This window comes from Haematobia irritans, chromosome 5 (genome assembly GCF_050003625.1).
Source record: "Haematobia irritans isolate KBUSLIRL chromosome 5, ASM5000362v1, whole genome shotgun sequence".
In the NCBI taxonomy this organism is placed as follows: domain Eukaryota; kingdom Metazoa; phylum Arthropoda; class Insecta; order Diptera; family Muscidae; genus Haematobia; species Haematobia irritans.
Window position 1 is genome coordinate 437,233 of NC_134401.1, and position 15,034 is coordinate 452,266.

Here is a 15,034-nt window from a genome sequence, read left to right on the forward strand (position 1 = left end):
TAATTATGCTTAAATTTTGAATATAATTATGCTTAAATTTTAAATAAAAACAAACACATTTTTGAGCCAGAAAAGAGTAATTCAAACAATATTTTTGATCACAGAATTGCTATAAACGATAGGAACTTAACTTCTGCAAAGCGTCGCACGCAAGAGTCAGCCAATTATTTTAAAGTATATTTTATTCGAATGAAATAATGTCGGTACAGAAAATCTACATGAAATAGAATATTTTTGTAACAAGTGAAACACACAAAGTGTTTAATACAATAGAATCCAATGTGTAGATAACAACCTCAATAATTTCCCTTGTTATTTACATCATTGCATTTGAAGACCAATATGTGAACATAGTAAATTGAATCGAATTGGGTGCAAAAGTTTTGTCATTATATCTGTCAGTTGTTCAGATGTACTTATTTGTTGAACTTGCATTTCTTGGCCTTTTACCTTTTCTCTTACAAAAAAGTGTGTATTGCAATATGCTTAGTTCTTCTGTGTAGTACAGGATTTTGTGCTAAATGTACAGCGGCGGAATTGTCTATGGGTACACTGCTGATGTTGATTAGTTCTTTATAAAGTTGGTGTATCCAAATTATTTGTTTTGCTGCTTCTGAAGCTGCTACAATTTCCGCCTCCGCAGTAGATGTTCCAATGACTTCTTGAGATGGGTTATCCAATTTTCTTGACAAAACTCCGTGCCTAACATTAAATACATAATTGCCCCAACGGCTTGTCTGTAAGAAAAACTCAGAGGGGTTTTTCTATATTATCTACTTGATCGCTTGGTTTAAGCATGGGAATATCTACTTTCCTACTGGAACTGAAACCCACCCTCTTCAAAATGTTCTCGGCGTATACTTTCTGACAATCGTTATTTTATCTTCACAATTACTTGTTTCGATTCCAAGGAAAAACTTGGCTCCTTCTGGACAATTTTAAATTCTTCCTTCAGATCATATAGAAACTGTTCCAAATCATAGATTTCATTTGTTGCAATCAATCCATCATCCACATAGAGAAATAGAAACAGTTTTCTTCCATTTCTTTCATTGATATAAAGGCTCGGATCCGACTCATTTGTCTTGAATCCATTATTTTGAATGAACGGCCCAAATCATTTATTACAGCATCGCGGTTCTTGCTTTAGGCCATATAAACTCCTCTCAAGTTAATATACCTGTCTTGAATTGTTTTCAAATTCCGGAGGTTGTGTCATATAAATATTTTCATCCAGCTTTCCATATAAAAATGCTGTGGAGACGTCGAATTGTGCTAAATGATGTCCTTCTTTGGCAACTGTACTCAAAAGAGCGCGCACAGTCTCCATTCTAGCTACGGGACTAAAAGTTTCTCCGTAATCGACACCTTCGCGTTTATTGAATCTCTTTATCACTAGACGTGCTTTAAATTTTTCTACGGTGCCGTCAGGATTTGCTTTGACTCGGTATACCCATTTGCACGGAAGAGCTTTACACCCGTATGGTAGATCTGTTAATTGTCATGTTTGATTTTCTTTTAAAGAAGCAAGTTCACTTTTCATTGCTTGCATCCAAAAATGTTTTTTTTTACTTTGCATTGCTTCTATATATGTTGAAGGTGTTTCGATATCACAAAATCAATTTGAAATAGTCCTAACATAGTCATCATACCACTTACTTTTATCATATCACGTAGACGCGTTGTGTGGTATATTTTTCAAATCGTCTTGAGTCCCATTTGGGTGAAGTTCTTCAACAGATTGATTGGGAGACTGATTGTTCTCACTGTCACTTTCATCATTGGTATTATTTTCGAAGATACCTTCATTTTCGTTATGTCTATGCTCTCTCAAGGGCTTCAAGCGAGGCTTTGGAAAAGTTATTTTTGTAACAAGTGGAAGATTTTCCTCAAAGGAGAAATAAATACGTAATTTATTGTGATGTATGTATTTTTATTTTTATTTTTTTTTTTTATTTTTTAATATTAAGTATTTGTTTTTTTTTTACAGTTTACATGTATAAATACTATAATTTTAATTTGTTATACTAATGCAATGGTATCTATGTCTAATTACTATTTAGCTCCATTTTCTTCTAATTGCCTTATATATTAAATGTGTATAATATCATATTTGTTATATTTTCTATGTAAAAATGTTTGTTTAAAACGCAATAGCAAATAAAACATTAAATTTCAGACATGTTTAAGGCAAATTTGTTATCAAGAACAGGCACGTGTTTATGCACAAACTCGCACTCTCATTAATTAGTAAGTTATTATTTTTGTGGGCAATATCGTTTGTTCCTCTTTGGTTTGGTCAAGTTTACTTGCAGTATTATAGAAATAAAGATGGATGGTAACTATTAACTCTGCTATTTTTTAGTAAAACAAACTGATAGCTACACTGAACCCAATAATGTTCAATGTATACACGAAATACTTTCGAACTTTGTTATATATAAAAAATTATGGTTTGCACTTTTGCTACAACATAAACTGAAACCATGGTTGAAAATAGGGATGGAATTGCATGCATTGCTTATTCGGTATGTAAAACTCGGCATTTCATTGATTATCGCGGAAATCAAGTTATTATAATCGGTGAACTAAACTAGAAACACCTTTTGGCTCAATGGCTGGGCTAAGTGGTAGTTTTGCTATATACACAGGAATTCCTATCATACAAATAATTTACACAAAAGATACTAATAATAAATAATAATATCACACGTACATAGAAGAACCTAAATCAAACACTGGATTGGAGTACTATAATTTGGTACATACAAAACTTATTTACAAATATAATGGGTTCACTTAAATTGAAACTTTAGAAGTGATCCCAACTATTTAGCTGCCTTGAAATTGTCATTTTCTTGGAAAATACATTTATCAAAGTGCGGGAAGAGAGTAGATATTTACTTATAAAACAAAAGATGTGTTTAGAAGTGTTGTAGGCTTAAGATGTATTTCCTATAGATAGAAATCTTACATCTGTTAAAAGACAGTCTTTTTAACTATGTATTTTGGTTTTTAATTTGAATTTTTCCTAGAAGAGGAAAAACTAAATGTCTACCATTTGCGATGTATGGGAGGACTGAGGAGATATGGAGCGGGCATTCATATGACTGTTAATTACAAAATTTCGCTCCGGAATATGCGACATGGTATTTGTACTAACGTGTTCCTTTCTGCTAAGTGCATCATTGTTATTTTGTAACAGAGCATTGTTGTCTAAAGAATATAAAGAAACTCCTAATACGGGGGACGTTATAATATCCTCGTTATCGTCATGATTAGTAGGCGTAGGCGTGTCTAATTCCGGCGTGGCATCATCATCATCTGTGTCCGGTTTAGCCAAAGATGCTCTACCATGCAAACATTTCAAAGCAGAGCTGGTTGTGGGAGTCGAAGCGTTAGGTACCAAAGTAATAGAAAAATCTTCTAAACTTCTTTTGTTTGCAGCATCCGATCCAGTACCAGAGTCTTTGCTGGATAGATGATCTTGTTGGTGGTCGGTATCCTGAGATGTGTTCATTCGCAGAAACTCCAATGTTATATGCTCCCCATCATCACTTAGGACGTTCCGGTCATGGGCATTTCGTTGCATCAATAATTGTTGGTAATTCGGAGTGGTGGTAACTATAAGACAACTTCTTTGTTCTGTTAATGGCTGGTGTTCATCTTCACCTGCTTGGTAACGACCAGCACTTAACTCCAATGCAGCCAAACTACGAGGTCTACTATTATTATATTGTTCTCTCGGAGACCTTAAATAAGTGCGACTTAATGTAGTCATTTGAGTTTGGTCCAAAGTACTTATACGACTGGCAGCTAATGGATTAGAATCGTGCACCGCAGCAACTCTCGCACCTCCGTTCCGCTGTCCAGAAGAACCCATGTAAAGCTTTTTCTTCTGACAAAATAAGATGACCCAAACAATGAGGGAGCCCACCACAATGCATGCAACGGTAACCAATACCACACCAATGATAATGATATGTTGACTAAAATCTTCTTTAACCACAATCAATTCCATTTGCATAGTGTAGGTTTTGGAATTGTCGGTAATCTCACACCGGTAATGTCCAGAATCAATAGACTGTGAGTTTACAATGACCAAGAGCTCCTTTTCGGAGGTAAAGTAATATCTGTCTGAATCTAAAGTGGGTGTGATATGGAATGGTTTATTGTCTTTGTACCATTCGCGATGTGGTTGATTTAATTCGGACGTAATATCGTTCAAGCACTCTAATACACTAGACTTGCCCACAACAATTTCTTTTTTAACGGAGGGTATGTCCGGCTGAGGGTTGTCTACAAAATTGCAAAAGATATTTTTGAAAAGTTTACTAGCAGCAAAGTTTTCTTCTTACCATTCACTACCAAAGAAGCATTAACTCGTATTTCACCCGCTGGGCTTTCCGCTGTACACATGTAAATACCACTATCTATGGGTTTTGCATTCAAAATAACAAAGGCATTCTCCTCCCGCAATACCTGCAAGCGCCTCTCCGTGGCTGCTGGAAAATCACTCGCACCAAATTTTTGTAGTGCTATCTCTGGGGTAGGGTCACCAGTAGCGGAGCAAACTAACCGAGCCGTGTCACCTGTATCTATCGTTAAGTTAGATGGTACTTGCAAAAACGTTGGACGTACTGAAACAAACACAATGGCTATAATCTATTCAATTCAATTTTTGTACAAGTATTAATTTCTTACTTCCGATCGATATTTTAAATTTTTGGGAATATGTCGTCCCAAAGGCATTCGACACAACACACTGGTATTTCCCCGCCATCTCATAACTAACATTGTATAGACGCAAGTAGCCAATGATGGATGTTTGATTGTTTGACGGGTCGTTGTAAACTTGAGTTTCAGTCGTTGTGTAGACTGCATTTGGAGCGACTATAAGAGCATTTCGATCATTTTCCTTCACATTGTGGTTATCATGTCGCCATTTTATTTTCAGTTCATCAGTAGCAGCAAAAGATGCTGCTCTGGGAGAAATTGCACGACATTCCATTGTAATATTCGCTCCTTTGACTGCTAGTTGATTAGAGGGCTCATGAGTTAGTTTTGGTTTCGGGGTCTCAGCTGAAAAAGCGATATGTTCAATAAAATTCTTATAATTCTAGGGTCATTGGATTGGAACTGGTCTTACCACATGTCAGTTCGTTCTGCTGCAACGAGAGCAGTTCACGGTCTAATAAATGTTCCGGATACCCACAAACTACTTGGGACGACATTGATGACGGACGCTGTCCAGTTGTTTGCAAATACTGTATTAGCCAATGCTTAAAGCCTAATATTTCACAATCGCATATGAAATTCAAAGATTTAAAAGTCAATTTTTGCAAACGTGTCATAGCATCGAAGGCACCAGATTGAATGGAAGCCAAGGAATTTCCTCCCAAATTCAAAGACTCTAAATTGGATAGGCCACTTAGCGATTTGCTATTGATTTGTTTGAGATTGTTTCCATAAAGATCCAGTTTCTTCAATTTCCTAAGAGACTTAAATGGAGGGGCTGCACCAGGATCCTCAATTATCCATGACAATTTGTTGCGTCGCAAATTCAGGTCTTCCAAATTTTTTACACAATCAAAAGTATTTTCCAGGAGATATTGTATTTTGTTGTGTCCCAGATTCAAATGTTTCAATCTTTGCAAACAGTCTAGATGTTGCGGCTTAAACTCACTTATATTATTATGTGAAAGGTCAAGACTAATTAACGATTGTGTAAACTCCCATGTATCCAATTCTATCCGAGATATTGAATTATTGGAAAGACTCAAGTGGTGTAGTTTTGTTAGATTGAACAACCCCTGGCGGCTCAATGAGTTTATATAGTTATGATCCAATTCAATAGTTTCAATTGATCTCATTACGTGAAACACGCCGTCCTGCAATGACCTAATATTGTTCGATTTAAGGAATAGCTTTTGCAGCGAAGTTAATCCCCGAAATGTTGACCAAATAATCTCCAACTGATTGGAATTCAAAGATCTGAAATTATTGCACCATGGAATTTATTTAAATGTGTAACGAAATATTTCGTCTGCTAAGGAAGACTTACAGCTTTCGCAGTTTATTTAAACTTTTAAATACATCCGCGGGTAGAGAAGACAAACGATTGCTATTCAGTTCTAGGTCGAGTAATTCTGAAAGATTTTCGAATGCTCCCTCTTCTATACTGGAGATCTCATTCCCATTTAGGATACTACGATAAATTATAAATTCAGACTCTCAAAGTGAACAATAACATTAAATATTCTTACAGATGGGCCAATCGATTTGAAGTCGGAAAATAGGTTGAATCAATTGTATGCAAGTAATTTTTTGACAAATCCAACGATTTGAGTTTAGGTAAAGCAGCCATAGCTTCAGATGATATCCTTTGTATACGGTTATGCGCCAAGCTCAGATGTTTCAATGAAGAAAGTCCCGAAAATGCCGGCATCGTTTCTAATTGATTACGTTTCAAGATCCTACAGTGGTGGCAATAATATTTAAATGGAAGTCCAGAGTTGTTTATTTATTGGAATACTCACAATTTACTTAGTTCTGGTAGATTTCGAATTTGCAATACCGTAGTGTCATTCAATTTGTTCCCTATAAAATCGCTGCAGATTAAAATATTTGGATGTATATTGTTAGGTTTTGGCCACAAATAATTACTGAGAAAGACTTACATGACTTGAACATAATTTGGCAAGGAAGGCACACGATCCAAATGTTTTTTTCCGCAATCGAAATAATCATTGAGACATTTACATTCCTTGGGACAATTAACGTTACTACTGGCACCTTGTGTTGGAAGGCCATTTGACCCGTCTGCTCCAGCCGCCAGTGACTTTTCTGCTTTTTCATATTGCTGGCCATCATCGGATACGTAACCTGTAGTTTCCAAAAAGGATGCTGCTTGGTTTACAGTGAAATTCAACGAGTCTCTAACAACTTTGACGTCATCCCCTCCATTTCTATTTCCATGGTCATCCACAAAATTTTTGTACTGCTCGCTTTCAGTCTTCTTATATTTGTTCAATGGCGATTGAGACGGTCCAAGCCTTGACATACCATCAAATTTCAATAAAGCAAATAGCTGTTGTTGCTGCAATTGTCTCTGTTGCTTTGACGTAGTTGGTGGAGTTGATGAAAACACGTCTGTACTTTCGATCGGCTGTTGGAACGTTTCTGATGCTATGTGGGCTATGTTTTGGTTGTCTTGCGATGTAGATAGGATATTTAAGGATTTCGTTACCACTGTAGCCTCAACAGGTTTATAGATTGTAGGGGAACACATTAGGCATGTTCCCAAAATTACCACAAAAAGTGGTAACTTTTCCAAGTATCTTAAAAATATGCTCCAAATTAAAGCCAAGCTACTTTCGAGAACATTAAAATGATTCTTAAACCTTTCCACATATAAATTATCTCTATTCTTAAACATCCAAGATGGTTCGTCTTCTAACTCACGGATAGTTCTCCTTCGTCGCCTACAATGTTTATATGATTGTAATAACAGTTGTCGTTGTTTGTACTTTATCTTCATTTGTACGGCCTCATCATTGCACGGTGACGTTGATTGATTCCGCATATTCTTTTGCAATTTTATCTCGTCTTGGTTACAGTATCAATATTTCGTACCCCTTTTACCGTATCATTTCATTGCTAACTATTTAATATAGTTAAAGCCTTTTTTAATAGCGCATGAGGACTACAGTAACAATGATCACTTTACATCGCGAAAATATCTATGGTTGCGCAGTAGAAATTTCAGTAATTCGCAGTATTGTCTTAAAAAAGAATGAAACATAATTTTTATTGCATATAAGGTAACCAAGAAATAAAAAATCTGTTGATTTAGAAGCTTTGGAAACAAAACATTGCCTCCGATCTTTCCTTGTGTATAAAAAATATAATATGATGCGTGTAATGAAGTTCATAATTACTTAATAAGGCAAACACCGAGTAACAACCTACATAAAGAGTATGCCGCCAAATCAGTTGTTAACTTGGCATAAATTAATTCATTATTCTCAAATAAATTTAAAGTCAATTCAAATTTTCAAATCTTTCTAATCTGTCGTTGTTGCTGCAGGAGATTGAGTTGATAATTCTTAATTTTTGACTTCACTCTTGGGCGCCTTTCTGGATGTCAATCGAGTATTATCAATATTCGCCACTAAAGGTGCTGCTTGTATTTATCTTGTAAATTCAGCCGGACTCAATTGTTTCAGCAGAAACTTGAAAAAGTGATGGACTTAATAACTTTTTCCAGTGCTACCGAAAGCATATCCAATCTGCATCATCATTGTTGGAAATTCTCTCAATATTAATGGAAATTATATTCTTTACATAGTGTTCATTTTGGTGCACCTAAATTGGTTAATAATAATAACGGATCTATGCCACATTTCACAATGTTTTCAGTTTGACCCTGGGTGAAGATTATTGTTACCCACGGCAATTGTAATTCATTCGACTTATTTTGTTTGAGCTTTGGTTTTGTCTTTCATGCATAGATTGTAACCATAACATACTTTCCAGTAAAATTTTAATGCAATTATTAAACCAAATTGAGTGAAATGCATGCATTCAAGTACTCGTATGTGCTTTATAAATCTATACTTGAAAGGGTCATTCTCTGTTTGCAATATATGTGGGTATCGATCGGTACAAAGATTCGCCTCCAACTTTATCACAGGTAGCAGTTTATCCACTTTTAATTCATTATACTAAAGTTTATCAAAGTTCGAAATCGTTCCCTTACCATTAGGTCAAAAATAAAATCCAACAGCATTCGTTGGTACGAGAGTTTTTGATATTATGATAGACTGCTCCAAACGATGACGACCATTGAACTTGACATAGAAAAATATTTTTCCATGTCTGATGAAAATTATGAGAGAATATTGCGCGTTTTGAAGACTAATCGGATTCACCTTCATTTGCATATCGTCATATCTTCAATTGAGTTAATGTGGAATTACTCTATTTCACGCGAGAGCTTCATGGGGAATAGTCAATTTTTTTGTTTTCAATGTTTTTTTTTACGAAAAAAACACCTGAATTATGCTTTTTCTTATTCGAATGTGCTGTGAAATCACAAATATTTTTATCAACGTTATCACTTCTTTGGAAATAATATGTCTCAAATTCACTTGCAATTGATAAATTGATAGCATAATATTTAATAAAATGTTTGAGCATATCAGTTTCTTCGTACACGTCACCCTCCTCGAACCTTTTTGTAATATACCATTTTTAAGAGTAAATCACCGTAACTGAATCAAATTTTGCACTCCGATTATGAGGTACTAATTGGTCAGTCAATTCAAGTACTGACTTTTTAGGAGTATCTTGAAGTTATATTTCCAAAAATGTGTTGGAAGTGATGTTTCCCAAACTGCACCACAATTAATATGATTGCCAATTATTTTTATTCGAAAGTGTAAATGCGTCGCGTTTCAGTCTAATGGCATTAAACGCGCCAACTGATTTTCTGTTAGTTGAGAGAGTAGGTAGTCGTAAGGCATCAAGGAAGACCAACGATTTAACCAACAACCGAAAAGATCAGACAAACTGCCGCGTGAGTCCGTTGGTGCGAGTTGGCTGAGAAAAACAATTCTCAATTCGATACTTCCATAGGCTAGCTAGCATATCCAGAACAAGAAACAACATAAACGGCGGCAAGCATAGAATGTACTCCACATACAAAAATAAACATTTACACATTCATTTTATGTGACTGTGCACCATGCTACACATACACATACTTAATTCGAAAACAAAGAACAAAACAAAAAATCAAAAAGGTAGGGTATAAATAACGACGAAACGTATCTCAAAAAGAAATCAAGATTAATGGTAAAAAAAATCAAATACAACAACAATTCTCATACCGCATCACCTCAATACAGACCAAAACCGGCCAGAAATAAACTGACATATGAACAGAAACAACGTCAGACACAATACCACATCAGACAAAAGACAGACAGATATACACACACGTACATTAGAACAGGTCGATTCTATCATAGATAACTAAGTAATAGATGACCCATTGGTGTCAAACGCGAATTGACATTTCCCAAAAAGAAGAATAAACGAAGAAAATAGGGGGAATTTCAAATTCTCTCTGAGATTCGTTTTTACAATTTTCCTATTTTATCCACAATTTGAACACTTTTGATACACCAGATGATTTATAATCAAATTAAATATTCAAAAGTTGATATTTGAACAAAAAATTGCGACTAAAACCGCGAAAAACAAAATTTAATTTTGAGCAAATTTGCTCTTTACGAAAAACACAAAACGAAATGTTAGAAAATTCATTTGGGCTTCTTCAACATTTTCTAGTTATCGATGGATCCTATTCTAAACGTATTCAACTTCAATATGTAGGCATTATATATAGAGATGCTCTTCCGAAAAAGTGTATTAAATTCAGATTGTATTTTTTTTTTTGTTTTAATGCACGTATAGGGCTAATGGACAAGCGGTCAAGGTTGGTTTTTCTTTTTTTTTTAATTTTGGAAAAGTTTTTCCCGGTTGGGAAAATCTGTAAAGTCTCCAATTTTACAAAGGGATTTAACAGAATATAGCTCACATCAATGAATGTACCACTGTACATATATAATGCAAACGTCACTACGATTCTATTAAAATATATATGCATACGAAGGCTTCTGATCATATTTCAATATTTAATGAAAAGCATGACTAAAAATATAATGATCTAGACGTCCCGCCTTACTGCTTGAAAGCGTATATAGAGCGTATATAGAGTGCTAACAGTCTCATGCAAATGTTATGGAAAGATGGGAGCATCATACTACAACGTAAATATCTATGCCTTAAATATTGCTTACTACTTATTTTAAATTTTTAATAAAATTTGAACCTAAGTTCAAACCGTGAATAACATTCAAAAAGGATATAAAAATAGACCATACCCAAAAGCTGGTCTTCGTACAAAAGAAAACCTTCAGTTACACTTTTTTATATATACACATTTTTAATGAATTTTAACATACAGTATTTCAAGAATGACTTTACTTATTTTAAATAAATTAGTATTTTTAACATCGTCGCCAATAAAAAACACATTTGTATTTTTGTGGTTTATTTTTTCGTATTATATTTCATATGTAGCTAATAAACATAATATGAAAAAATAAACTACAAAAACAATATTGGCGACGATATTAAAAATTCTAATTTATTTAAGAAGTGTAAAGTCGTTCTTGACATACTGTATTTCTGAATGATTTGACTCGTGGAACAACATTAATTTTCAGTATTAAGAATACGATTTACAAAAATTATAAACATAATTGATAAATAAATTCTATAAAGAAATAAAATAAGAAGGTAATAAATGCACAATTTTGTGCTACAGTGTATTATTGTAGGACACATAATCTTCATGCATATAAACTATACCAAGAACGTCTCTTCTTCACACCTCAGGTGACGGTTTAAATTGAGAAGAGAAGAACAACAACAACTACACAGAGGGCAAGATACCTTTGTTCCTCGAAGAAATCCCAATATCCCAAAGAAGGTAACACAACAATCTTTAAATTCATCAAAAGGCAATAAACGACTTTTTGTCGTTGTCCAATATCAGGTACTCTGCATTCTCAAAAAATAAATTCGCTCTTAAGCTATGAAATTGTAAGCACTGTCAAAAAGTCGGGCTTCAAAATTTGGAGAAATATACTTTTCTACTTTTGCATGAAAGGCCATCCTAACATATTAGAATAAAATAGCTTTGTCCTATATTAAATGTCAAGATTTTAAAAATTAAAAAAATCGGGTTAAATAATTTTTTGTTTTGTGATGAGTGAATAAATTTCTTTTGTTCTCTATCTGCAAATTCTTTTTGGAATTAAGCTTTTAAAAAATAATTTATTTAATTTAATTTATCTACGTAAACTTGCGCTAAAGCAAGAATTTAGTATTGCACATCCCTGAAAAATATCTTAAACAAGGGAACAAAGCCCAATGAAGCAATACATTCAAAATAAAAAATACACATTTTTAATTCAATGTGAGCTAAAGAAAACGTAAATTAAATAGATGTAAAGTGTTGTTTTTGGCTAAGTGTTTGTTTTTGAAGCTAAATGATGTTCTGGCAGAAGTGAGAACTTTTCACACCAACACAAATACTATCATAAAAAACTCTACGACCATTTGTGTATATCAAAAGCCAATAGACTTGAATCTTGCCATTGTCTCTTCCTCTCGACCAAGAACAATCGAACGTAACTTTACAATCAGTACGAAGAAACAGCCATGATAGGAAGAACAAGTCCAAATCCTCAACAATTGCATGCTAGTTCAAACCTTCTGTGCTCGAAAGGTGTCAAGAAAATGTACAGATTGCCTGCGACATGATTTTTCTTTCTCGTATGGTTTTGTACATAGGAAGTATTCGATATTTGGTTTTAACGATTCGGAGCTTAATGGGAATGAAGGTACCACAGATTGAAACGTAGTGAATTTGGTTTCACTAAGAATGCAAATGGAAATTGCGGATGTAACATTCGACGTTGAAACATAAAATTATTATCAATGCAACTAAAGGATTTTTTTCTAGGACCACGCCAATCTATGGATGTTTGTCCATATATAATTAATAACTATATGGACAAACAACAAAATATTTACATTTCTTTAATAATTTAGTTTAAAGAAAATAAACATTTCTTTTTTAACCTAGCCTAACCATAAGTTAGCATGGAGGGTTTCTAATCAATTTTTCACCACTACAGAAGCCACGCAAAGAGCAAGGGCGGTTCATAAAGGGGTCTATATCTTCCTTCTTTCGCCAATAGCCTACCACTACTAATAACATGCATAGTAGAGAAGTTGTCACGATGGGGTTTGTAAACAACACGGTGGAGTACCTTACAGACATCTCACAATGCTGTCCTCAGAACTATGACCTCACCTAGTCATCTTTATGTGGAGACCAAGATCCTTCCTGGGCATCTCCTGGGTTATTACCGCAATCACAAGAGTGGAGACCGTGTCGATCTTCATTTTCTAGAAAGCTAGATCCACTGCTACAAAAGTATGTCTCTAGATGAATCAGCTTAGCAGACTATTCTGAAGAGCATTCATGGCAAGAGCAGCCGGCTTAATTCCTATTTATCCGCAATGGATGGTAGCGTAGCCGCGCGTGTATCCAAGAGCCACATGACACTTGCTCGCTTGCCCTGCCAACTATTCACCACGAATGCGTAAAGTATTTCTGCCTTGTGTTCAGTCTTATACTCAAATAAATGTTCAAACATTTCACATCCTGCGGATGAAATCTCAAAATTTGTCGTTCTCTACTAAAATTTCTGTTCAACGGATAACATGTGAGTGAAATATGTTGTCTTTCGCAGGACAACCAGAAACACTCAACTGTAAGTTGCTTTGATGTCCTTTCAATTCTATAGATGGTCTTTTTGGTTCCGTTGGCTCGAATATGGACTTGCGTTCATTTTTACATTCGTGATGATTTCGTAGTATGATATGATTACATTTTTCTACCAATTATATGTCGCTTATATTCATAATTGTTGGATATGTTATATAAGTAAACACTTTTAGATGGTACACACTCATAGAAAAGTCTGCTAAAAATTGCAGTCGATTGTCTGCTGTTATATTTTTGTAGCTTTTAAATTTTTCGCTAGAGCATAATTGAGAACCAAAAGTAGTTTTTGGTATATTTTTGCACTGTAATATACTTATAAGCTCCTAAATGCAATCAGCAATTAGGGGCTGTTAGACCTAAATTTGATAGATATTCATATTTTTGATCAAATACTACAGATATTCATAAAAAATTGTTTTAATTGTGTTTTTTTTTTTTTTTTTGTTTCAGCAGTTACTGTTTGCTGAAATAGTAAACATTGTCTGCTATTATGTTTTCAGCTGTTTCTATTAACAAATTTCTTTTGGGTGCATGGTACAAACTGTTTCAGTATTGTAATTGTTATAACTTTTATTGATTTCGAATAAAAAAATAAACGTTGTTATATTTTCTCAAACAATACTCAAATTGCATTCTAAACGAATGTCAATGTCACCCTGTTTTATTTCGACTTGTTATTGAAAGTTGCCCATTTAACTGACAGAATTTCTTTAATTGGCAACATTGATGGCAAATACATATTTTAAGGAAAAAAAAGAAAAATAAAAAATACTCACGATTTCCAAAGAGAATCTTCGTTCTTTTTGATTTTATATCTGCGCACATTCACTTTTGCTTAACACTCATTGCACATTTACAAGCTGATTACCAATTTTAATTTTATTTACTTTTCACATATTATTTCTTATCATTTTCTTCTGTTTTCATTTTATGTCGTTTCTATTACCAGAGATGATATTCTTATCAGAGATGATAAATACCACGATAGCACGACAAATCGGCAACTTTCCTAGTGGATATATCGATAACTTTGTCTTTTTTGTAGGCGTTCAATTTTTGTTATCCAGCTTTTAAAGCGATCCTTTGTTAAAGGCCTTTTTGTTTTAAATGGGAACAAATCTACTTTAGCAAAAGATAAATAAAACAATCTTTGTTCTTCTTGATTTTATATCTGCGCACATCCACTTTTGCCTATTACACTCATTACACATTTTTTTATTGTTTTATTTATTTACATTATTCGTTTATGTCGTTTCTATTGTCAGAGATGATATTCTTATCAGAGATGATACATACCACGATTGCATGATATATCGATAACTTGGCCTTTTTGAAGGCGTTAAATTTTTGTTATCCGGCTTTAAGGCGATCCTTTGTTAAAGGCCTTTTTGTTTTAAAATGTTTAAATGTTAACACCAAATGTTAGAAGTAACTGTTACTGGAAAATGTAAAAAGAGATGTAAATCGAAATAAAACAATCGCAATCAATAAACCAATTTTATAGTATTTATATACATTTATAATTTATCTCATCGTAAATTTAAAAAATTGATATTATATAAAAGTGCATTTTAAGTGATTTTTAGGATTTTGCATCAAAAA

At 34.0% G+C, this 15,034-nt stretch overlaps 1 protein-coding gene across 2 annotated transcripts; it reads right to left on the reverse strand.

Annotated features, from left to right (window-relative positions):
* Positions 1-1,912: 1,912 nt before the first annotated feature.
* On the reverse strand, positions 1,913-14,648 carry lbk (leucine-rich repeats and immunoglobulin-like domains protein lambik). 2 transcript variants are annotated; one of them, XM_075312306.1, is made up of 9 exons: positions 14,209-14,648; positions 6,681-7,784; positions 6,540-6,611; positions 6,267-6,476; positions 6,065-6,208; positions 5,150-5,994; positions 4,705-5,082; positions 4,359-4,640; positions 1,913-4,299 (listed from the first exon to the last, which is right to left on the reverse strand). In XM_075312306.1, the coding sequence occupies exons 2-9, from the start codon at positions 7,583-7,585 to the stop codon at positions 3,047-3,049; spliced, it is 4,089 nt and encodes a 1,362-aa protein (XP_075168421.1). In that variant the 5' UTR covers positions 7,586-7,784; positions 14,209-14,648; the 3' UTR covers positions 1,913-3,046. The 2 variants fall into 2 exon arrangements, with proteins under 2 accessions (XP_075168421.1, XP_075168422.1); XM_075312307.1 differs by lacking the exon at positions 14,209-14,648 and adding an exon at positions 8,762-9,609.
* Positions 14,649-15,034: the final 386 nt, after the last annotated feature.

Coding starts and splice junctions, on each gene's coding strand:
- lbk (XM_075312306.1), bottom strand. CDS start 7,585: ATGCGGAATCAATCAACGTCACCGTGCAATGATGAGGCCGTACAAATG. Junction 4,641..4,704: donor ATTTAAAATATCGATCGGAA/GTAAGAAATTAA, acceptor TGTTTGTTTCAG/TACGTCCAACGTTTTTGCAA. Junction 4,300..4,358: donor TGCTTCTTTGGTAGTGAATG/GTAAGAAGAAAA, acceptor GCAATTTTGTAG/ACAACCCTCAGCCGGACATA.